The sequence below is a fragment of the Scyliorhinus torazame genome, chromosome 2 (assembly GCF_047496885.1).
Source record: "Scyliorhinus torazame isolate Kashiwa2021f chromosome 2, sScyTor2.1, whole genome shotgun sequence".
Classification (NCBI taxonomy): Eukaryota; Metazoa; Chordata; class Chondrichthyes; order Carcharhiniformes; family Scyliorhinidae; genus Scyliorhinus; species Scyliorhinus torazame.
Window position 1 is genome coordinate 368802227 of NC_092708.1, and position 24304 is coordinate 368826530.

Sequence of the window (24304 nt, forward strand, 5' to 3'; positions counted from 1 at the left end):
TGTTACAGCATTAAAGATGCTATACGAATGCAAGTTGTTATTGTCAAGGTAAGTGCAGCAAGTAGTAATGCTGTGGATTCAGAAAGCATGAATAAAGGGGCTGCATTTTGTTTGTTCAGGTCAACTAAAAATGAAGGTGGATTGATGCAAGATGCCAAGACACGGTTCTGTGCATCCTGCCAAAAGACATTGTATCAAGGGCTTAATTTTCTGAATATCTCCTATGTTTATTCTGGCTTTGTAGCAACTCCCATTACGTTGCGAAAAGTTGCAAACTCTTCATTGTGTCCTTGCAAACTGTTTAATATGGCGATAGAATTACCAGTGATGAGATTGCCGCAGGCCGTCAGGATCCATGTCTTCAACACAGGAGACACATACCTTCGTCAGCAGCAGGAAGTTGCCAAATAATAAAGTGCACACTTTTACAAAAATTACCATGGTGTCTCCAGACATGCCATCGAAACACCAGCTTTAGTTGATTACCACAGCTGATTGAAGTGAAACTCTGCATCGGAAGAGATTGATTGCAAATTGAAAGCTGCAGGTCAGCATTCTTTTTCAATTGCAGGGAGGGATGTGGGGTGAGGCGCGAGAAATGGGGTAAATAAGCATGTTGCCAACCCAAGAACCCAAATTACGCCCAAGCCCTTAAGACCGTGGCATCTCCTGCACTGCAACTAATAATGTCCCATAACCATATTTGCGCCTGCAATGGTTTAATTTTTAGTTTCCGCTGGTGAGAAATAATAATAGTAATCTTTATTATTAAGAACAAAGAAAATTACAGCACAGGAACAGGCTCTTCCGCCCTCCCAGCCTGCGCCGATCCAGATCCTTTATCTAAACCTGTCTTCGATTTTCCAAGGATCTATTTCCCTCTGTTCCCCGCCCATTCATATATCTGTCTAGATGCATCTTAAATGATGCTATCGTGCCCGCCTCTACCACCTCCGCTGGCAAGACGTTCCAAGCACCCACCACCCTCTGCGTAAAAAACCTTTCACGTACATCTCCCTTAAACTTTCCCCCTCTCACCTTGAAATCGTGACCCCTTGTAATTGACATCCTCACTCTTGGAAAAAGCTTGTTGCTACCCACCCTGTCCATACCTCTCATAATTTTGTGGACCTCAATCAGGTCCCCCCCTCAACCTCCGTCTTTCCAATGAAAACAATCCTAATCTACTCAACCTTTCTTCATAGCTAGCACCCTCCATACCAGGCAACATCCTGGTGAACCTCCTCTGCACCCTCTCTAAAGCATCCACACCCTTCTGGTAATGTGGCGACCAGAACTGCACGCAGTATTCCAAATGTGGCCTAACCAAAGTCCTATACAACTGTAACATGACCTGCCGACTCTTGTACTCAATACCCCGTCCGATGAAGGCAAGCATGCTGTATGCCTTCTTGACCACTCTATTGACCTGCATTGCCACCTTCAGGGTACAATGGACCTGAACTCCCAGATCTCTCTGTACATCAATTTTCCCCAGGACTCTTCCATTGACCGTATAGTCCGCTCTTGAATTAGATCTTCCAAAATGCATCACCTCGCATTTGCCTGGATTGAACTCCATCTGCCATTTCTCTGCCCAACTCTCCAGTCTATCTATATTTTGCTGTATTCTCTAACAGTCCTCCTCGCTATCTGCAACTCCACCAATCTTAGTATCATCTGCAAACTTGCTAATCAGACCACCTATACCTTCGTCCAGATCATTTATGTATATCACAAACAACAGTGGTCCGAGCACGGATCCCTGTGGAACACCACTAGTCACCTTTCTCCATTTTAAGACACTTCCGCCACTACTCTCTGTCTCCTGTTGCCCAGCCAGTTCTTTATTCATCTAGCTAGTACATCCTGAACCCCATACGACTTCACTTTTTCCATCAACCTGCCATGGGGAACTTTATCAAACACCTTACTGAAGTCCATGTATATGACATCTACAGCCCTTCCCTCATCAATTAACTTTGTCACTTCCTCAAAAAATTCTATTAAGTTTGTAAGACATGACCTTCCCTGCACAAAACCATGCTGCCTATCACTGATAAGTCTATTTTCTTCCAAATGTGTATAGATCCTATCCCTCAGTATCTTCGCCAACAGTTTTCCTACCACTGACGTCAAGCTCACAGGTCTATAATTCCCTGGATTATCCCTGCTACCCTTCTTAAAAAAAGGGACAACATTAGCAATTCTCCAGTCCTCCGGGACCTCACCCGTGCTCAAGGATGCTGCAAAGATATCTGTTAAGGCCCCAGCTATTTCGTCCCTTGCTTCCCTCAGTAACCTGGGATAGATTCCATCCGGACCTGGGGACTTGTCCACCTTAATGCCTTTTGGAATACCCAAAACTTCCCCCTTCCTTATGCCGACTTGACCTAGAGTAGTTAAACATCCATCGCTAGCCTCAACATCCGTCATGTCCCTCTCCTTGGTGAATACTGATGCAAAGTACTCATTAAGAATCTCACCCATTTCCACGGACTCCACGCATAAATTCCCTCTTTTGTCTTTGAGTGGGCCAGTCCTTTCTCTAGTTACCCTCTTGCTCCTTATATATGAATAAAAGGCTTTGGGATTATCCGTAACCCGGTTATCCAAAGATATTTCATGACCCCTTTTAGCCCTCTTTATTGCACGTTTGAGATTTGTCCTACTTTCCCGATATTCCTCCAAAGCTTCATCAGTTTTAAGTCGCCTAGATCTTATGTATGCTTCCTTTTTCATCTTAGCTATTCTCACAATTCCCCCCGTCATCCATGGTTCCCTCATCTTGCCATTTCTATACCTAATTTTCACAGGGACATGTCTGTCCTGCACTCTAATCAACCTTTCCTTAAAAGACTCCCACATTTCAAATGTGGATTTACCCTTAAACAGCTGCCCCCAATTCACATTCCCTAGCTCCTGCCGAATTTTGTTATACTTGGCCTTTCCCCAATTTAGCACTCTTCCTTTAGGACCACTCTCGACTTTGTCCATGAGTATTCTAAAACTTACAGAATTGTGATCGCTATTCCCAAAGTAATCACCGACTGAAACTTCAACCACCTGGCCGTGATCATTCCTCAATACCAGGTCCAGTATGGCCCCTTCCCGAGTTGGACCATTTACATACTGCTCTAAAAAAACTCTCCTGGATGCTCCTTACAAATTCTGCTCCATCTGTGCCTCCAACACTACATGAGTCCCATTCATTGTTGGGAAGTTAAAATCTCCCATCACGACCACCCTATTGCTCCTACATTTTTCTGTAATCTGTCTACGTATTTGTACCTCTACTTCGCGCTTGCTTTTTGGAGGCCTGTAGTAAAGTCCCAACAATGTTACTGCACCCTTCCTATTTCTTAGCTCTACCCATATTGCCTCAGTGCTCGAATCCTCCATCGTTGCCTCCTTAATCACAGCTGTGATATCATCTCTGACCAGTAATGCAACTCCTCCACCCCTTTTAACTCCCTCTCTATCCCTCCTGAAGCAACCATACCCTGGGATATTTAGTTGCCAGTCTTGCAGTTCCCTCAACCAAGTCTCAGTAATACCAATAACATCATATTCCCAGGTACTAATCCAAGTCCTAAGTTCATCTGCATTACCTGCTACACTTCTCGCATTAAAACAAATGCACCTCAGACCACCTGTCCCTTTGCGTTCATCATCTCTTCCCTGTCTACTCTTCCCCTTAGTCACATTGAGTTTATTATCTAGTACCTTACTGGCTTTAGTTGCTGCCTCTTTACTGACCTCTAACTTCCTAATCTGGTTCCAATCCCCCTGCCACCATAGTTTAAAACCTCCCCAACAGTGTTAGCAAAAGCACCCCCTAGGACATTGGTTCCAGTCCTGCCCAGGTGTAGACCGTCCGATTTGTAATGGTCCAACCGCCCCCAGAACCGGTTCCAATGTCCCAAAAATCTGAACTTCCCCCCTCCTGCACCATCTCTCAAGCCACGTATTCATTCTGACTATTCTTGAATTTCTACTCTGACTGTCTCGTGGCAATGGTAGCAATCCTGAGATTACTACCTTTGAGGTCCTACTTTTTAACTTATCTCCTAACTCCCTAAATTTTGATTGTAGGACTTCATCCCATTTTTTACCTATATCCTTGGTGCCTATATGCACCACGACAACTGGCTGTTCACCCTCCCCTTTCATTATGTCCTGCAGCCGATCTGAGACATCCCTGACCCGTGCACTCGGGAGGCAACATCCCATTCGGGAGTCTCGTTTTTGACCACAGAAACACCTGTCTACTCCCTTTACGATTGAATCCCCTATAACTATAGCCCTGCCAGTCTTTTTCCTGCCCTTCTGTGCAGCAGAGCCAGCAATGGTGCCATGAGCCTGGCTACTACTGCCTTCCCCTGGTGAGTCATCTCCTCCAACAGTATCCAAAACGGTATACCTGTTTTGGAGGGAGATGACTGCAGGGGACACCTGCACTGCCTTCCTGCTCTTTCTCTGCCGTTTGGTCACCCATTCCCTGTCTCCCTTACCAATCCTAATCTGCGATGTGACCAACTCACTGAACGTGCTATCCATGACCTCCTCAGCATCGCGAAGGCTCCAAAGTGAGTGCCTCCGCAGCTCCAGAGCTGTCATGCGGTCCAACAGGAGCTGCAGCTGGACACACTTCCCGCACATGAAGGAGTCAGGGGCATCGGCCGTGTCCCTGAACTCCCACCTTGAGCAAGAGGAGCATAACATGGGTCTGGGGTCTCCTGCCAATTTTACACTCCCAACAGTAAGTTTTTTTTTAAAATGTACTCCCCTTCTCAGCAAGCACTCACTCAGCAACCACTGCACCCTGCATGATAACACCTCAGGGAAAAGAAAAACTACTTACCAGTCACAGCCAATCACTTACCTGCAGGCTGTGACATCATGGTACAACTTCTTTCTACTTCTAGCTGCCCCCGAGTCTCCCTCGTGATCTTTACTCGGATGGGATCCTTACAGTGTTTGGGTTTTTTGGAACAGACCTCTTCATTCACCTGAGGAAGGAGCAGCGCTCCGAAAGCTAGTGACATCGAAACAAACCTGTTGGACTTTAACCTGGTGTTGTAAGACTTCGTACTGGGTTTTTTTTGATTCGAGGAGGAGGTAGGGAGGGAACTGTCACTTGACAACAGCTCTTCCACAAACCACCTTTTGGATGCAGTGATCGCAATGCACGGATGCAAATTTTTCCTGCAACAGCCAATCAGCAGCTCCGCGCTACTGCCCTCTGCTGGATACTTGCCTTGACTTGAAAACCTAGGGTGTCTTGCTCAGGTACACTTTCTGGATGCAGTGACCACAATGCACAGATGCAAATTTTCCCACAACAGCCAATCAACAGCTCCGATCTACTGCCCTCTGCAGGAGTAAGCTTGTTCATATTGTCACAAGTAAGCTTACATTAATAGTCTCCAAATGTCGGAAAGACAAAGGAACTGATCATCGACTTCAAGAAGTGTTGCATGACACACACTCCCTGCATCAATGGCTCCGAAGTGGAGATGGTCAATAGCTTTAAGTTCCTGGGGGTACCATCACCAACAGTCTGTCCTGGTCACGTTAATGCAACAGTCAAGAAAGCCCAACAACGTCTCTACTTCCTACGGAAGCTAAAGAGATTTGGCATGTCTGCATCGACTCTCACAAACTTCTACAGATGTGTGATAGAGAGCATCCTATCCAGCTGCATCACAGCCTGGTATGGCAACAGCTCGGTCCAAGATTGCAAGAAACTGCAGAGTGTGGTGAACTCAGCCCAATGCATCACACAAGCTTGCCACCCCCACATTGATTCTGTATACACCTCTCGCTGCCTCAGGAAGGCAGACAGCATTATCAGAGACCCACTCCCACCCAGGCATTGCCTTCTTCCAGACCCTTCCATCAGGCACAAGATACAGAAGTCTGAAGACCCGCACATCCGGACATTGGAAAAGCTTCTTCCCCACAGCTACAGGACTCCTCAGCAACTCCCCCTTGGACTGATTTGCTTCCTGTAAGAACACTATTCGCGACGCCCTATGTTGCTCTTGCTCATATATTTGCTTTGTTTGGCCCCTTGTTCCGTACTGTAAGCAATCACTGTGTATCGATGTACCATTTGTCAATGTTCTTTGTTGATTATTCTTATTGTCTACTATGTACGTACTGTGTGCAATGAAGTTACTGTGAAAATCGCCTAGTCGTCACACTCCGGCGCCTGTTCGGGTACACAGAGGGAGAATTCAGAATGTCCAATTCACCTAACAAGTACGTCTTTCAGGACTTGTGGGAGGAAACCGGAGCACCCGGAGGAAACCCACGCAGACACGAAGAGAATGTGCAGACTCCACACAGATAGTGACCCAAGCGGGAATCAAACTTCGGACCCTGGTGCTGTGAAGCAACAGTGGTAGCCACTGTGCTACCGTGCCATACAGTTGCCATTAAAGCTGCAGTGCGTGCGGCTCTATCGTGCTTCACTACCTATTTTTCGGAACTTTAAGGATATCATTGAGGTTGAAGATGAACAGTGATTATATAAGAATAAGGCAGAAAGAGTCGAGAAAGGGTGCGATGTCACAGAGTGACAAAGCCACTGCCCTGAACGCTTGCTAAGTTACCTATTGGAGGAAGCTTGCATAGCAGCAGTCTTGGTTCGGGATAATTTTATGAATTGGCATTCCTGGGGTAGAGCCCCACCCGCCGTGAATTCAGACAGACAGCGGAAATCCTGGTCTGCATTCCCAGCTGGTGAAACCCCATGAATTCATAACATCACCTCCCAGCCAACATATGATATCAGTGTATTAGAACTTAGCGCGACATTGTTTTAACTGACGATTAACTCAACTAAAAATAATTGAAATGAATGGCTCAATGCCCTTTTCCATATTGCTGACAAATCAGTTGCATGAATATTTTTTTAAACGCGTACTCTAATATTGCATGCTGTTATTTCTGTGGTAGCTTGAGTGTTTGCCATGTTCTTACTTTACAAATGCTGCAAACAGTTGCTCGTCATAAAATATACAACTGGTGAGATGGCAAGATCACCATTTTACTGATCATGTGTCCATGTGTACCAAACGATCAAATATACTGACAGGCATTGCAATAGATGATAATGCCCCTTTAAAACCAGTCTTTGACCCGTGGCCTCTGAGGAAAAAAAGCAATACAAGTCTGGGCATTTGCCTGAACGCTAGTCAGTAATTTCCCAAACAAATCTGAGCATTGATGAGAATAATATTTAGTGCCTGCAGTTGTCGTGGGTTTGGTGACTAGCCTTTTCGCCTCCAGATACATACGAGAGAAAAAAATACAGTGCACAGCTGTGAGTTGCTGATTCAAGGACAAACAGCAATCCCACAATCCCCCCTGTGCTGGAGCTGTGCCCACAGGTAGACATCAGGTGTGTGGCAAGCGTTGTGACAGTAATTACTGTGGCCTCAAGTGCTATCGAAAATTCTGTGGCCCCGCCACACCACCATCCCCTCCCCTAAGTCTGTCTGAGGCCATATGTAATGGCCAATGCCCATTAGCTGAACGCCCCACAGGACAGCGCTGCACAATCTGTGCGTGTTGCAAATGCCCAGATAGCAATAATGACAGGGCATGGCTGTCTAAAGCACTCAATTAGATGCTAATGCAGAGAACTGTTTGTATGCCACATTCCTGTTTGGAGATTCTAATAATCTTTAATCCACCGACTGCAGCCTATCTTAGAAAATATGCACACACTTTCTGCCAGACTGCATCTCAAAAACAGAAATTGCCTTTGCCGATCTCATGATAAAACGTTAACATAGAAATTATAGGCGTATAAAGTAGCCATAGAGTTCCTCATCTCGAGCAATTTGTTGTCCTCGAAGGGTGCTATCTCCTGTCACGTATCGAAAACATTTCTAAACAGATTGTTGGAAATTGTTTTAATGTGGTTGAACTGAAGGAATTAAAATTGAGCAGAATAGATACACATTACAAATCACACTTAGGGTAACAGAGTGAAATACAACGGTAGTCCAGGGTGAAGCGCTGATAAACTACATGAGTAAAGCATGAGTCGTTTAAGATTATCAATTGAGACCAGCGTGAAAGGAACCAAGCTGATAACTTTAATGGTGACCATGAGGGAAGTAGCATGTCAGTGAGACCCCAAATGAGGGATTAAAGTGAGAAAGGGCCGGTTGGCAACCGGTGATGGAGACTAGTCCCAGGTTGTGATCCTGCTGTGGACCTGTTCACCACCATTTCCGATGCCCAACCTAATTAAAAGCCAGGGAGTGGGCTAATTAAGGATGGCCAACTGGTTCCCATCACTGGAGGGCAATGGAAAGCCCTCCAACACGAAGAGATTTGACGCCCCATCAGCTGAGATGGTGGCTGCCAATCTGAACATGGAGAGAGTGAGAGGTGTATGGAAATATAAATCAAGAGCAGGAGCAGGCCACTCGGCCCCTCGAGCCTGCTCCTCCATTTAAGTAAATCACGGCTGATCTGATTGTAACCTCAATTCCACATTTCCACCTACCCTGATAACTTTTCACCCCCTTGCTTATCAAGAATCTACCTACTTCTGCCTATCAGGGGATGGGGTCGGGGTGTCTCCCCTCAGGACCGGGGTGTCCGGCCGTGGCCTGCAAGGTAGTCATTTGGCTGCACACCCCACTTACTGACCACTGTGGGCCATAGATGTGCAGAGTGTCACCGGCCGTATCCGAGGCGTTGTCTCACCGAAGGGGCAGCAGGGGAGCAGTGGAGCATGCACCAACCTGAGCATGCATGTACCGTGGTCATCTGCATCCACCCTGGCACACTGCTCCTCATAGAGCAGATGTCCCGCTAGTGACACCCTCAGCTAGCCCACCCCGCATGACCAGCAGTTGTCACCAAGTGCTGCCTGCCCACTGCACGCCTGCCCCCATCCACCCTGCCCCTAGACAAGTAGGCACAACTGGTGCACTGCACAAAGGACCCACAGCACACCACGGCTACGGTCCCAACAAGAGTCCACCCCCTTGGCCAAGCCCTACCTGCATGCATGCCACCAAGCATGGCGCCAGTTAGCGCCCAATTCCCTCCACCGTCCATAACCTGGCGCCACACTGCTGGTGGGATATGACATGGCCCACACAAGGAGGACCCCCACAGTTGACCCCACAGAAGGGCGCAGGCCTGAGGCCACAGAGCATAGCACTTGCATGGGTAGGGCCAACCACCGGTACCCCTGCCAGCAGAGACGGGTTGCCGGGTTAGAGACCCCCCCAGGTGCCAGGTACTGATGGGTCCAGCTGTGCAATGCCGGGGGCAAAGTGTCAGGGGGCAGCCGTGGATGGGTTAGGAATGGAAGGTGTGTGGGGGGGGGGGGGGTTCATATGGGGGCAGGGGCTGCTGCACAGACCAGGACTATCGTGTCGTCCGTTGGACCTGATTGGACATGGGAGTACTCACCATGCAAACATGTCAGCCCTTTGGCCCCTGCAGAGAATGGATTTTGGAATCGAAGCAGGAGCGGTTGGTATCTGCCTAACCGCCACAGCCCAAGCGGATGCACTGAGGCTGCATGAGCACAAGCTGCTCGGGGAGGATACTGCAGAACAGGAGCCTATCCCAGAGGAGCAGGGGTCAGCCGGTGACGATGGAGAGCCGCAGGAGGCCGCACAATTTGATCGAGACAATCTGATCACCTCCAGGCTCACCAATTAGGGTGTCTGGCCCCAGCAGCTCGAACGTCCCGTCGCATGCAGACACACCACTGCCCGTGCCCCCTCCCGCACCTGCACCCCACTCTGTTCTTCCCACCTGCCTCACTACCTGGTGCTGGCCCTGGGTTGGTAGTATCAGCGGGCCTGGTCTATGGGATGGAGGGTGATGATGACCCGCTTCGCGATGAGCTCTGGTGCTCTGCGCCATTTGATGAGGCCTGACTCCTGCTCTTGGTAACACTCCCCACCATCCGCCTGGGTGATGCCTGCATGCGTGCTGGCCATTCTATCTCATGGTCCCATCAAACACCTGAGGTGACAGGGTGGGGACGTGGTTCTGGGGGTGGAAGGGAGGGAGAACAAGGTCCGGAAGTGAGCGGAGGGGCACGGTTGGGTACCAGGGCGTTGGGCGGAGATGGGTCACTCACTGGGTAGGCCCTACCATATGGCACACCCACATATCTGGACCCGTCTTCTGCCATCTCCGAGGGCAACTCTTACTACCCTGGGAGCTCTGACCAATGTCCATCTCCAACACCTGTGCCCCATAGCACCGGCCTCTTTTCACTGTACCTCGGCACACGTGACAATAAACAAGTCCAATCGAATCCCTCACACACGTCAGATAGAGGATCAAGCAGTTCGCAACATTGGTGAACAGGTGCTTATTATGATATATACAAGTATTGTTCCCTAGATGCTATTGCTAATCAATGTGCCTCACCCATGCCAACTTAACTGGTGTCTAACCTTCTAACCTTACATGCCCTAATGCTCCTTCTAATGGGTCCCCAGGGCAGTACATCAGAAGTGGAAATGGTCTGCTGCATATCTCTTCCTGTGGCCTAGCTCCCCTTTGGCGGCCTTCTTCTGGAGGGACCAGGTCTGGATGGGCGTGGCAGTCTTCTGGGTGTCCCGGGTGTCATGGTGCCACCCTGTTCTTCCCAATGCCCATTGGAAGCACCAGGGACAGGTGGTGGGAGATTCAGAGGTGCTGCGGTGTTCCGGCACCTCCCCTGAGGGAGTCACTGTCATGGAACGCGTCACTTCCTCTTCCCTCGGTGCGAAACTCCTTGGGGTGGGGATACTGCCGGAGCAAGTTCCGGGGGCTCCGCTGTCACCTGACGCTGCCAGTCCAGGAGGCCGGTTCCCATCTCAAACAGTGTCTCAATGCTTGCAGCCATGGAACACAGGGACAGCGCCACCTCCCTCTGGGACTGTGCCATGTTACTCAGGAGCCAAGCCAGATCCCGCTGTGACTGGCTCATGTCAGCCAGTGGCGGGCCAATGCCCTTGTCGCCCATAGTCCTGACCCGTTGTGACTAGGCCAAGATCTTCAGCGTCGCTGTAATGTCCATGTTGCCCTGGTATATAGCTGCCTGTGACATGGCAGCCCTGTCCAATGCCTCAGCCACCGCCCACACAGAGTTCCCGGGCCATGGACATCTTGACTCATGACCAATACGTTTGCACCCAAGGCCTCCGCCTCAAAAGCCATCTGTGTGGTGTTGGCCTGGATAGAATGCATGGTCGGTACCGCCTCCCACTCCTGCAGGCGGTTGAGCTCCTCCAACTGCACTTGCAGACACTGTATGGTTGCTGACAACCCCTCCTGTAGTCCCTGGCTCTGCGACTGCATTGATGGGACCGTCATTTCCAGAAGACCAAGACCCATCCGGACGGCAGCTGGTCCCTGGGGTTGGGCCACACTCCAACTATCCGCCCCCTTGGGGGTTCCTACTTCCACTAATATACCATAGCAGGTATGATATGTGCATCAGATAATGTCCCAGGAGGCTCGTCACTAAAGTGCCCAGCCGAGGTGAGAGTCACTGGGATGGTGGAGGGTATTCCTGGGTATGACGGAGTTGCAGTGTGGTGGGTCACCAGCAGGTAATTTCTCGTCTACGTGGGTCACGGGGTTGCAGCGGGGGTGGGGGGGGTCGGATGGTCCTGCCTCGTCATCAAGTGATCCTGCAAGACTAAAGGTAAGATGCATGGTTAGATCGCGGGACGACATGGTGTGGCGGCGAGGGTTGACACACGTGTCCTAGGGACATTGCACTTCATTGGGGGCTCGCTTGCATCTCCAATGCCGACATCTGCCTCGGCAACTGCCCGCTCTCCAGCCCCATCGACCAGGTCCAACGCCCTGAGCTCTGTGACGGTGAATGGCAGCCGGTTTGGCTGGCCACCTCCAGTCTTCTCTCTCTCCCTGCAGTTGTTAAACACCTTCTCCTGGGGTGACAGATAATGCTCAATGTGATACACGGACACGGGCAGCACAGTGGGTCCGCGGCCAGTGGTCTGTGTGTGTGGGGCACCCTGCCATGGCGGGCAGTTATGGGCGTTGGCATGTGGTACAGGGTGGGGTGCGAGCGGACTGTTGGCAGGAGAGGTTTAGTCGCCCTCTACATGGGGGTGGTGGGGCTACAGGGGTGTGGGACAGGGGTTGGCGCCAGGGGAGCTGTGGTGATAGTGACTCACCCTGGCTGGCCTGGGGATTGAACATCTTCCTCCAACACTGCCGACCGGTTCACCTGGTGGGAGCTGCATGGGAGGTTGGAGATGATGGGTGTGGGGGGAGGGTCTGGGACGGAGATTGGTGCTAGAGGCATGATGGTTGTGGTGACTCACCCTGGCCGCCCTTAGGAGGTCGTGCAGCTTCTTCCTGGGCACTGCAGTCCAGTCCTAGCAGTGGGGCCCATGGCGCTGACCATGGCCTCTGACACCTCCACCCCATGCCTTGTTGACATCTGCAGGTGGCAGCTGATCTCCCACCCCGGAGAACGGGGTGTCCCTCCTCTCCTCCACAGAATCCAGCTCTGCATCTTCAAATCTCAGGGCCGCTCTCCAGGATGGCATCTTCTTGGTTGTAACGGGAGTGTGTGGGGAGTGAAGTGTTTATACGCAGCTCCAGCTTGTCAGGCTCTCTCCAGTGCCAATCCCGACTACAGCGAATCCGACGCCGCCTTCAGTTGGAATCGCACTAGCTCCATGTGGGGCTGGTGCTGGCCCATTGGTATGACCTGAATTTGTCCGGGACCGGCGCTGCCATCGGCACCGTTGAACAACAGCGATTCAATCCTGGTGTCAGCTCTTAATGTCTCAAGCCGAAAATTCCACCCAATATCTTTCAGTCAAGTCACTTCTTACTCTTCTAATCTCCAGTGGATACAAGACTAGCCTGTCCATACTCTCCTCGTGAGACAACCCTCCAAATCCAGGCATTAGTTGAGTAAACCTTTTTCATAGAATCAGAATTCCTACTGTGGATAAGGAGGTCGTTCGGGCCATCAGGTTTGCACCAGCCCTCTGAAAGACCACCCCACCTAGGCCCACTCCCCCAACCCATGACCCCAACAAACCTTTGGACGCAAAGTGGCAATTTAGCGTGGCCAATCCTCCTAACCTGCACATCTTTGGACTGTGAGAAGAAACCGGAGCACCCGGAGGAAACCCACGGAGATAAGGGGAGAATGTACACACTCCACACAGATAGTGACCCAGGACCAGAATCGTACCCGGGTCCCTGGTGCTGTGAGGCAGCAGTGCTAACCACTGTGCCACTGTCTCCCTTGAATAAATTCTAAGGCATTTATATCTTTCCTCAAATAAAAAGACCGATACTACACACAGGACTCCAGATATGGTCGCACTAATTCCCAGTAAACTGAAGCATAACCTGTCCACTGTGGTATCCAATTCCCCTCCAATGAAGGATAACATGTTATTGGCTTTGCTCATCACTTGCTCTACCTGTATACAAATCCTTTCTGATACATGTACTTGGGCACCCAGATCATTCAGAGCTCCGCATGAGCTCATCATTTAAATAATATGCTTATTATTCTTCCAAAATTTATATTTATCCACACTATAGTCTATTTGCCAGATCTTTACAGACTCACTTAACCCATCCATATTGTTGCCACCCAGGTTGAAAGGGTTGTTAAGAAGGCGGATGGTGTGTTGGCTTTCATTAACAGGGGGATTGAGTTTAAGAGCCGCGAGGTTTCGCTGCAGCTTTATAAAACCCTGGTTAGATTACACGTGGCATATTGTGTCCAGTTCTGGTCGCCTCATTATAGGAAGGATGTGGATGTTTTGCAGAGGGTGCAGAGGAGATTTACCAGGATGCTGCCTGGACTGGAGGGCATGTCTTATGAAGAAAGGTTGAGAGAGTTAGGGCTTTTCTCACTGGAGCGAAGAAGGAAGAGAGGTGACATGATAGAGGTGTACTAGGTGATGAGAGGCATGGATAGAGTAGATAGCCAGAGACTTTACCCCAGGGAGGGTATGGCTATCACGAGGGGACATAATTTTAAGGTGATTGGAGGAAGGTATAGGGGAGATGTCAGAGGTAGGTTCTTTACACAGAGAGTGGTGGGTGCGTGGAATGCACTGCCAGCGGAGGTGGTGGAGTCAGAATCATCAGGGACATTTAAGCAATTCTTGGACAGGCACATGGTCACCAGTAAATTGAAGGGGTGTAGGTTAAGTTGATCTTAGATTAGGATAAATGGATATTAGGATAGATGGTGATAAATTTGGCACAACATCGTGGGCCAAAGGGCCTATACTGTGCTGTAATGTTCTATGTTCTATGTATATCCCTTTGTAGCCTCTCTATCTTCACTTCACAACTCTTACTTTCCTGCCTATTTTTGTGGTGATAGGTTTATATTATTTATTGAAAAGACACAGCTGAGTAAATATGACCCTTACTGATATAGTGTGAGGGAGTGAGAGTAAATATGACCCTTACTGATATAGTGTGAGGGAGTGAGAGTAAACACAACCCTTACTGATATAGTGTGAGGGAGCGAGAGTATATATGACCCTTACTGATATAGTGTGAGGGAGTGAGAATAAATACGACACTTACTGATATAGTGTGAGGGAGTGAGAGTAAATATGACCCTTACTGATATAGTGTGAGGGAGTGAGAGTAAACACAACCCTTACTGATATAGTGTGAGGGAGTGAGAGTAAATATGACCCTTACTGATATAGTGTGAGGGAGTGAGAGTAAATATGACCCTTACTGATATAGTGTGAGGGAGTGAGAGTAAATATGACCCTTACTGATATAGTGTGAGGAAGTGAGAGTAAATATGACCCTTACTGATATAGTGTGAGGGAGTGAGAGTAAACACAACCCTTACTGATATAGTGTGAGGGAGTGAGAGTAAATATGACCCTTACTGATATAGTGTGAGGGAGTGAGAGTAAACACAACCCTTACTGATATAATGTGAGGGATTGAGAGTAAATATGACCCTTACTGATATAGTGTGAGGGAGTGAGAGTAAATATGACCCTTACTGATATAGTGTGAGGGAGTGAGAGTAAATATGACCCTTACTGATATAGTGTGAGGGAGTGAGAGTAAATATGACCCTTACTGATATAGTGTGAGGGAATGAGAGTAAACATGACCCTTACTGATATAGTGTGAGGAAGTGAGAGTAAATATGACCGTTACGGATATAGTGTGAGGGAGTGAGAGTAAACACAATCCTTACTGATATAGTGTGAGGGAGTGAGAGTAAATATGACCCTTACTGATATAGTGTGAGGGAGTGAGAGTAAACACAACCCTTACTGATATAGTGTGAGGGAGTGAGAGTAAATATGATCCTTACTGATATAGTGTGAGGAAGTGAGAGTAAATATGACCCTTACTGATATAGTGTGAGGGAGTGAGAGTAAATATGACCCTTACTGATATCGTGTGAGGGTGTGAGAGTAAATATGACCCTTACTGATATAGTGTCAGGGAGTGAGAGTAAATATGATCCTTACTGATATAGTGTGAGGAAGTGAGAGTAAATATGACCCTTACTGATATAGTGTGAGGGTGTGAGAGTAAATATGACCCTTACTGATATAGTGTGAGGGAGTGAGAGTAAATATGATCCTTACTGATATAGTGTGAGGAAGTGAGAGTAAATATGACCCTTACTGATATAGTGTGAGGGAGTGAGAGTAAATATGACCCTTACTGATATAGTGTGAGGGAGTGAGAGTAAATATGATCCTTACTGATATAGTGTGAGGAAGTGAGAGTAAATATGACCCTTACTGATATAGTGTGAGGGAGTGAGAGTAAATATGACCCTTACTGATATAGTGTGAGGGAGTGAGAGTAAATATGACCCTTACTGATATAGTGTGAGGGAGTGACAGTAAATATGACCCTTACTGATATAGTGTGAGGGAGTGAGAGTAAATATGACCCTTACTGATATAGTGTGAGGGAGTGAGAGTAAACACATCCCTTACTGATATAGTGTGAGGGGGTGAGAGTAAATATGACCCTTACTGATATAGTGTGAGGGAGTGAGAGTAAATATGACCCTTACTGATATAGTGTGAGGGAGTGAGAGTAAACACACCCCTTACTGATATAGTGTGAGGGGTTGAGAGTAAATATGACCCTTACTGATATAGTGTGAGGGAGTGAGAGTAAATATGACCCTTACTGATATAGTGTGAGGGAGTGAGAGTAAACACAACCCTTACTGATATAGTGTGAGGGAGTGAGAGTAAATATGACCCTTACTGATATAGTGTGAGGGAGTGAGAGTAAACACAACCCTTACTGATATAGTGTGAGGGAGTGAGAGTAAATATGATCCTTACTGATATAGTGTGAGGAAGTGAGAGTAAATATGACCCTTACTGATATAGTGTGAGGGAGTGAGAGTAAATATGACCCTTACTGATATAGTGTGAGGGAGTGAGAGTAAATATGATCCTTACTGATATAGTGTGAGGAAGTGAGAGTAAATATGACCCTTACTGATATAGTGTGAGGGAGTGAGAGTAAATATGACCCTTACTGATATAGTGTGAGGGAGTGAGAGTAAATATGACCCTTACTGATATAGTGTGAGGGAGTGACAGTAAATATGACCCTTACTGATATAGTGTGAGGGAGCGAGAGTAAATATGACCCTTACTGATATAGTGTGAGGGAGTGAGAGTAAACACAACCCTTACTGATATAGTGTGAGGGAGTGAGAGTAAACACAACCCTTACTGATATAGTGTGAGGGTGTGAGAGTAAATATGACCCTTACTGATATAGTGTGAGGGAGTGAGAGTAAATATGACCCTTACTGATATAGTGTGAGGGAGTGAGAGTAAACACATCCCTTACTGATATAGTGTGAGGGAGTGAGAGTAAATATGACCCTTACTGATATAATGTGAGGAAGTGAGAGTAAATATGACCCTTACGGATATAGTGTGAGGGAGTGAGAGTAAACACAACCCTTACTGATATAGTGTGAGGGAGTGAGAGTAAATATGACCCTTACTGATATAGTGTGAGGGAGTGAGAGTAAACACGACCCTTACTGATATAGTGTGCGGGAGTGAGAGTAAATATGATCCTTACTGATATAGTGTGATGAAGTGAGAGTAAATATGACCCTTACTGATATAGTGTGAGGGAGTGAGAGTAAATATGACCCTTACTGATATAGTGTGAGGGTGTGAGAGTAAATATGACCCTTACTGATATAGTGTGAGGGAGTGAGAGTAAATATGATCCTTACTGATATAGTGTGAGGGAGTGAGAGTAAATATGACCCTTACTGATATAGTGTGAGGGAGTGAGAGTAAACACAACCCTTACTGATATAGTGTGAGGGAGTGAGAGTAAACACAACCCTTACTGATATAGTGTGAGGGAGTGAGAGTAAACACAACCCTTACTGATATAGTGTGAGGGAGTGAGAGTAAATATGAACCTTACTGATATAGTGTGAGGGAGTGAAAGTAAATATGACCCTTACTGATATAGTGTGAGGGAGTGAGAGTAAATATGACCCTTACTGATATAAACAAAGAACAAAGAACAAAGAAATGTACAGCATTGGAACAGGCCCTTCGGCCCTCCAAGCCCGTGCCGACCATACTGCCCGACTAAACTACAATCTTCTACACTTCCTGGGTCCGTATCCTTCTATTCCCATCCTATTCATATATTTGTCAAGATGCCCCTTAAATGTCCCTATCGTCCCTGCTTCCACTACCTCCTCTGGTAGTGAGTTCCAGGCACCCACTACCCTCTGCGTAAAAAACTTGCCTCGTACATCTACTCTAAACTTTGCCCCTCTCACCTTAAACCTATGCCCCCTAGTAATTGACCCCTCTACCCTGGGGAAAAGCCTCTGACTATCCACTCTGTCTATGCCCCTCATAATTTTGTATACCTCTATCAGATCGCCCCTCAACCTCCTTCGTTCCAGTGAGAACAAACCGAGTTTATTCAATCGCTCCTCATAGCTTATGCCCTCCATACCAGGCAACATTCTGGTAAATCTCTTCTGCACCCTCAGTGTGAGGGAGTGAGAGTAAACACAACCCTTACTGATATAGCGTCAGGGAGTGAGAGTAAATATGACCCTTACTGATATAGTGTGAGGGAGTGAGAGTAAACACAACCCTTACTGATATAGTGTGAGGGAGTGAGAGTAAACACAACCCTTACTGATATAGTGTGAGGGTGTGAGAGTAAATATGACCCTTACTGATATAGTGTGAGGGAGTGAGAGTAAATATGACCCTTACTGATATAGTGTGAGGGAGTGAGAATAAACACAACCCTTACTGATATAGTGTGAGGGAGTGAGAGTAAACACAACCCTTACCGATATAGTGTGAGGGAGTGAGTGTAAATATGACCCTTACTGATATAGTGTGAGGGAGTGAGAGTAAATATGACCCTTACTGATATAGTGTGAGGGAGTGACAGTAAACACAACCCTTACTGATATAGTGTGAGGGAGTGAGAGTAAATATGACCCTTACTGATATAGTGTGAGGGAGTGAGAATAAATATGACCCTTACTGATATATTATGGTGGAGGGGGAATTAAATGTGCCCTAGATAAGTTAGCTTGTGTAATTGGGAGTGAGAAGGAGGTTGAATGCATTAAATGCGCCACTGCATAGTGGCACCAAACTGATGTGAAGCACATGACTCATATCCAGATATTAAACACTTTCTTATAAATAATAACCAGTGTTACTACAATTCAAATCACACAAATTGCTTATGGCACTGCTGTCCTTTTTGACACTTGGATGCAATTTTTTAAAGTACCATATATGTGATAAAGAGCAATGCAGCTTTAAGTATGTTTATTGGTGATGTTGATAAATTGCCGAGCTTTTTTTTGCAGAGTATTAGGACTGTTATCTCAGTCCTTCTGCCTGTTAGCTGCAACATAAAAGACTACAGTAAAGGTTACATTCAGCAATCCAACACTTACAGTTCAGAGGGAACACTTTGAAGTGAACAAGGGTTGGGGACAGAGCTGCAACGCTGCAGTGCCGACTTACTGACCTGCATTCCCTTCTTGTGCAGTTCTGTGAACTTAACTTCCCTTTTATGTGATTTATCCTCTTTTTTTCATTTCATACATTGAAGTTTATAGTATGTTGAACGTGTGGTATTTGACAGTAAATTCTTTCCTGTTGTCAGGCCGAAACAATGACATCGTCATTCCTTCAGTGAGAGCGTGGCTGGCAGCATTGACAGTGAGGGCTACTTTACAACGTAGCTTTTGCAAAAAAAATAATTTCAACTTGGAGTTGAGATGAAGGTTTGTAAAGAACATAAGCTTGACTCTCAAAGTTTCAGGAATCGTTTCAACATTCCGTCCAGTCTCTGCCATTACCCCCAGTCATTGGTTGCTCTCAATGAAAATATTCCTTCCCAAGGAAGATGGAGAGCACCAAAAGAGGTAATTCAGTCCATCATGATTGTGCTAGCTCCCTGCAAAATCAATCCAGCTCATCCCACTCTTATGCCCTTCCCATATAGCCCTCGTGTAATCCAGATCATAATAGCATGTTGGGAATTTTTTTAAAATCCCTTCATCTCAATTCTGATTCTTTTTGCCCTGTTGAAAAGAAACATTGTGAGGTGAGAGCTCGAAGACCGTGACAGCTTATCTTTCACTGCCCCTTCTGTGTAATAGTATGAACCCAATACTGTTCAGATCATGTTGAACCACAATCGGCACATCTGCCACAAGTCCTAAAATTGACCAACAAAGAATTACTGAAGTTTTTTTTAAAAACTTATTGAGAAAGAATAGCATAGAGTTGGCAATGAGTCTAATGCAATAATTCAGTCCCGCGATATGTGTAGTTTATAGCACCATCAGCGCTGCTCAACTGAATTACTGCGCTGTAATTCACAGCTAGCCGCCTCTTGTCCTCTTGTTTGTTTTGCAGTTTTTCTGGAAAGTTATTGCCAGCCTTGTACATATTATAAAACAAAGCTGTCGAGAACACATATTAACTGAACATTTGGATTACTGATGGCATTTACTAGAATCCAGCAGTTGTTATTTAATTTGACAGCACAAAGGGTGCCAACTCAAAACCATAGATTAAAAATATAATGGTTTTATTATTTGACGGAGAGAGAAAAAAAGGAACCAAAAGTCAATCAGCTTCACTACAAAGTGGGAGAACGTCTCAACACTTCCCATATAATTTATTATCAATGCAAGTACATAAGCAAATAGAACCTGGCACAGTGGTTCGCACTGTTGCCTCACAGCGCCAGGGTCCCGGGTTCGATTCCGACCTTAGGTGACTGTGCGGAGATTGCATATTCCCCCCGTGTCTGCATGGGTTTCTTCCGGGTGCTCAGGTTTCCTCCCACAGTCCAAAGATGTGCAGGTTAAGTGGATTGGCCATGCTAAATCGCCCCTTGGTGTCCAAAGGTTAGGTGGGGTTACAGGGATGGGGAGGGGGACTGGGATTGGGTGGGGGTTCTCTGTCGGAGGGTTGATGCAGACTCGATGGGTTAAATGGGCTCCTTTTGCATTGTAGGATGTCTATTCTGATGCACTTTGAGGTCAAAGCCTTGTGATCTTGTTCCTTATATTTCAAATGTTACAGAAACGTCAGTTGGCTTATTAGTCCAGCTGGGAGATTAATCTGTGCATCTAGTACAGGCATTTGTGAGAGCTGGGCATTGAATAACGTGGAAATATTTGAAAAGGTAGGGAATATTTCAGTCCAAATGCCTCATGCACAAGTTTTCTGACAAAGCAAACAAGAGAAATTGTCAACTGAAATGATCCTGTCCCACAAACCAACCACGTTTATGTTACTGAGGTTACCTGGAGGCTTGGCCCATTTGATATAAATTACTTGTGCTCATCCCAAATTTTTATATTCTGAAGTGCCTATTCTCAGAGAACTGGCTAATTGGAGGTATTTCCATGTGAAGGCTAAAGGGTGATCGAGGTGTACAAAATGATGAGGGACATAAGTGGTGTGGATAGGAAGGAACATCTCCCCCTAATCGAGGGGGTCAATGACCATGGGGCATAGATTTAAGGTAAATAGGAAGATGACTTAGAGGGGATTTAAGGAGAGACTTTCTCACCCGGAAGATGGCGGGAATCTGGAACTCACTGCCTGAAAGGGTGGTAGAGTCGGGGACCATCATAACATTAAGACGCACTTAGATGAGCACGTTAAATGCCACAGCGTACAAGGCTGTGGACAAAGTGCTAGAAAGTGGGATTAGAATAGATAGGTGCTTGATGGCCGGCCCAGACAGGCTGGGCTCAAGGGCCTCTTTTGTGCTGTAAAACGCTATGGGCGTGATCCAACTGCAACACTGCGCCTGAAAAGCAGCTCGCCGCGACACAGTGTGGTCGTTGAAAGCCGGGAGACCCAGCTCTCAGAATCTACCCGGCTCACAACGCCTCGCGAGGTTCAACGCAATCTCGCGAGACGTTGCGATGTGAATCTTGCCCGCAATGGCCGGGATCACGTTTTGGCAAATCTGCATATTCGAGCGAGGCAGTTAGCCTCACTCTAATGTGCAGATTCCAGAGGCACCTGAGGCTTTGGGATTCAATTCCTTCGCCTCAGAGACCTTGGGTGAGTACAGTTTGGTATGAACGGGGACCAGGTAGAACAGCACTCATGAGGGTCTCCAGGGGATCGGAGGCCCCCAGCTGCATGCCCTTTGGGCAGGTGGTGCCAGCCTGGCACTGCCAGGTTGGTGCTGCCAATGTGCCCAGCTGACATTTTATGCACGCGTGCAATTGGGCTGGAGTTGCCCAGTGTGGGTGTTGGGAGTGGAGGCTACGGGGTGTCCTTCCCATATTGTGTTCAGAGGCCTTGAAGATCGTGATGCCATTTAAAAATGGCGGAGGTCCCCAATGTACAAAACGGGGCTATGTGTGGCCTCGGCAGTGCATTGCTCATTCAGGCGTGATGATAGCTTACATTTATATAGCATCTTTTTAGGTTCTGTCGCGACACAACGGACTTCCTACAGAAACTCAGCACCCATGGACCAGTTGAACCAGGAACATTCCTCGTCACAATGGACGTCTCGGCACTCTACACCAGCATCCCCCATGACGACGGCATTGCTGCAACAGCCTCAGTACTCAACACCGACAACTGCCAATCTCCAGACGCAATTCTGCAACTCATCCGCTTCATTCTGGATCACAACGTCTTCACCTTCGACAACAAGTTCTTCATCCAGACGCACGGAACAGCCATGGGGACCAAATGCGCACCCCAATACGCCAACATCTTCATGCACAAGTTTGAACAGGACCTACTCACCGCACAGGACCTTCAACCGACGTTATACACCAGATACATCGATGACATTTTTTTCCTTTGGACCCACGGCGAAGAATTACTGAAACGACTACACGATGACATTAATAAGTTCCATCCAACCATCAGACTCACCATGGATTACTCTCCAAAATCAGTTGCATTCTTGGACACACTCGTCTCCATCAAGGATGGTCACCTCAGCAGTTCGCTTTACCGCAAACCCACGGATAACCTCATGATGCTCCACTTCTCCAGCTTCCACCCTAAACACATTAAAGAAGCCATCCCCTATGGACAAGCGCTCCGTATACACAGGATCTGCTCAGACGAGGAGGAGCGTAACAGACATCTACAGACGTTGAAAGATGCCCTCGTACGAACGGGATATGGCACTCGACTCATCGATCGGCAGTTCCAACGCGCCACAGCGAAAAACCGCACCGACCTCCTCAGAAGACAAACATGGGACACAACCGACAGAATACCCTTCGCCGTCCAGTACTTCCCCGGAGCGGAGAAACTACGTCATCTTCTTCACAGCCTTCAACACGTCATTGATGACGGTGAACATCTTGCCAAGGTCATCCCCACACCCCCACTACTTGCCTTCAAACAACCGCGCAACCTCAAACGAACCATTGTATGCAGCAAACTACCCAGTCTTCAGAACAGTGACCACGACACCACACAACCCTGCCATGGCAATCTCTGCAAGACGTGCCAGATCATTGACATGGATGACACTATTACACGTGAGAACACCACCCACCAGGTCTGCGATACGTACTCGTGCGACTCGGCCAACGTTGTCTACCTCATACGCTGCAGGAAAGGATGTCCCGAAGCGTGGTACATTGGCGAGACCATGCAGACACTGCGACAACGAATGAACGGACATCGCGCAACAATCACCAGGCAGGAATGTTCCCTTCCAGTCGGAGAACACTTCAGCAGTCAAGGACATTCAGCCTCTGATCTCCGGGTAAGCGTTCTCCTAGGCGGCCTTCAGGATGCGCAACAACGCAGAATCGCCGAGCAGAAACCTATAGCCAAGTTCCGCACACATGAGTGTGGCCTCAACAGGGACCTGGGATTCATGTCTCATTACATTCATCCCCCACCATCTGGCCTGCGAAATCCTACCAACTGTCCTGGCTTGATACAATTCACACCTCTTTAACCTGGGGTTACCCCATCTCTGGATCTGTAAAGATTTAATCACCTGCTAATGGTCGCATTCCTTGCATTGTTTGGCATCTTTGAATTTGTCTATATATGTGTTTCTGGAACATACCTCTTCATTCACCTGAGGAAGGAGCAGCGCTCCGAAAGCTAGTGACATCGAAACAAACCTGTTGGACTTTAACCTGGTGTTGTAAGACTTCGTACTATCTTTTTAGGTGTCAGCCATGGCTCAGTCAGTTGCACTCTTATCACTGAGCCAGAGAGCTACGGGTTCATAATCCCAAGCATAAAATTCAAGGCTGACACTCCAGTGCAATAATGATGCTCCACTGCCAGGTCAGATATTAAACCAAGCCTAGTCTGCCCGCTCAGCTGATTGTGAACGGTCGCATCAGATTTTCGGTGACATACAGGGACATTATCCCCAGTGAACTAGCAAATATTTATCCCTCAATCAAAATCATAAAGGCAGGTTATATTGCCATTATCACAGTGCAGTCTGTGAGAGTTTGGTGTGCGCAGGTTTGCTACATCACAACAGTGACCACAGTCAAAAGTACTTAATTTTCTGTAAAGTGCTTTGGGATGTCCAGTGGTTGTGAAACAAATGCAAGCCTTTTATTTGTTCTTCTCTCATTAATCTAATAAAATTACCTCAGGCCGATGATCAGGCTGATTTTGTACTGAGCCAGTACCTGCTTCTGTTTCACTGGGAGTGTTGTGTCCTATGATTCCCCTGATCATGAAGACACGCATAGAACACGTGTGGTTAGCTATAACAA

General features: G+C 47.3%; 1 protein-coding gene across 1 annotated transcript in view; it reads right to left on the bottom strand.

The window, feature by feature from the left end:
- Positions 1 to 227: 227 nt before the first annotated feature.
- LOC140407631 (uncharacterized) overlaps positions 228 to 24304 on the bottom strand; it is a 133858-nt gene continuing 109781 nt past the window's right edge. The window contains exon 10 of the mRNA XM_072494973.1: positions 228 to 359. Within this exon, the coding sequence (XP_072351074.1) occupies positions 228 to 359 (132 nt within the window). The remainder of the gene's footprint in view (positions 360 to 24304) is intronic.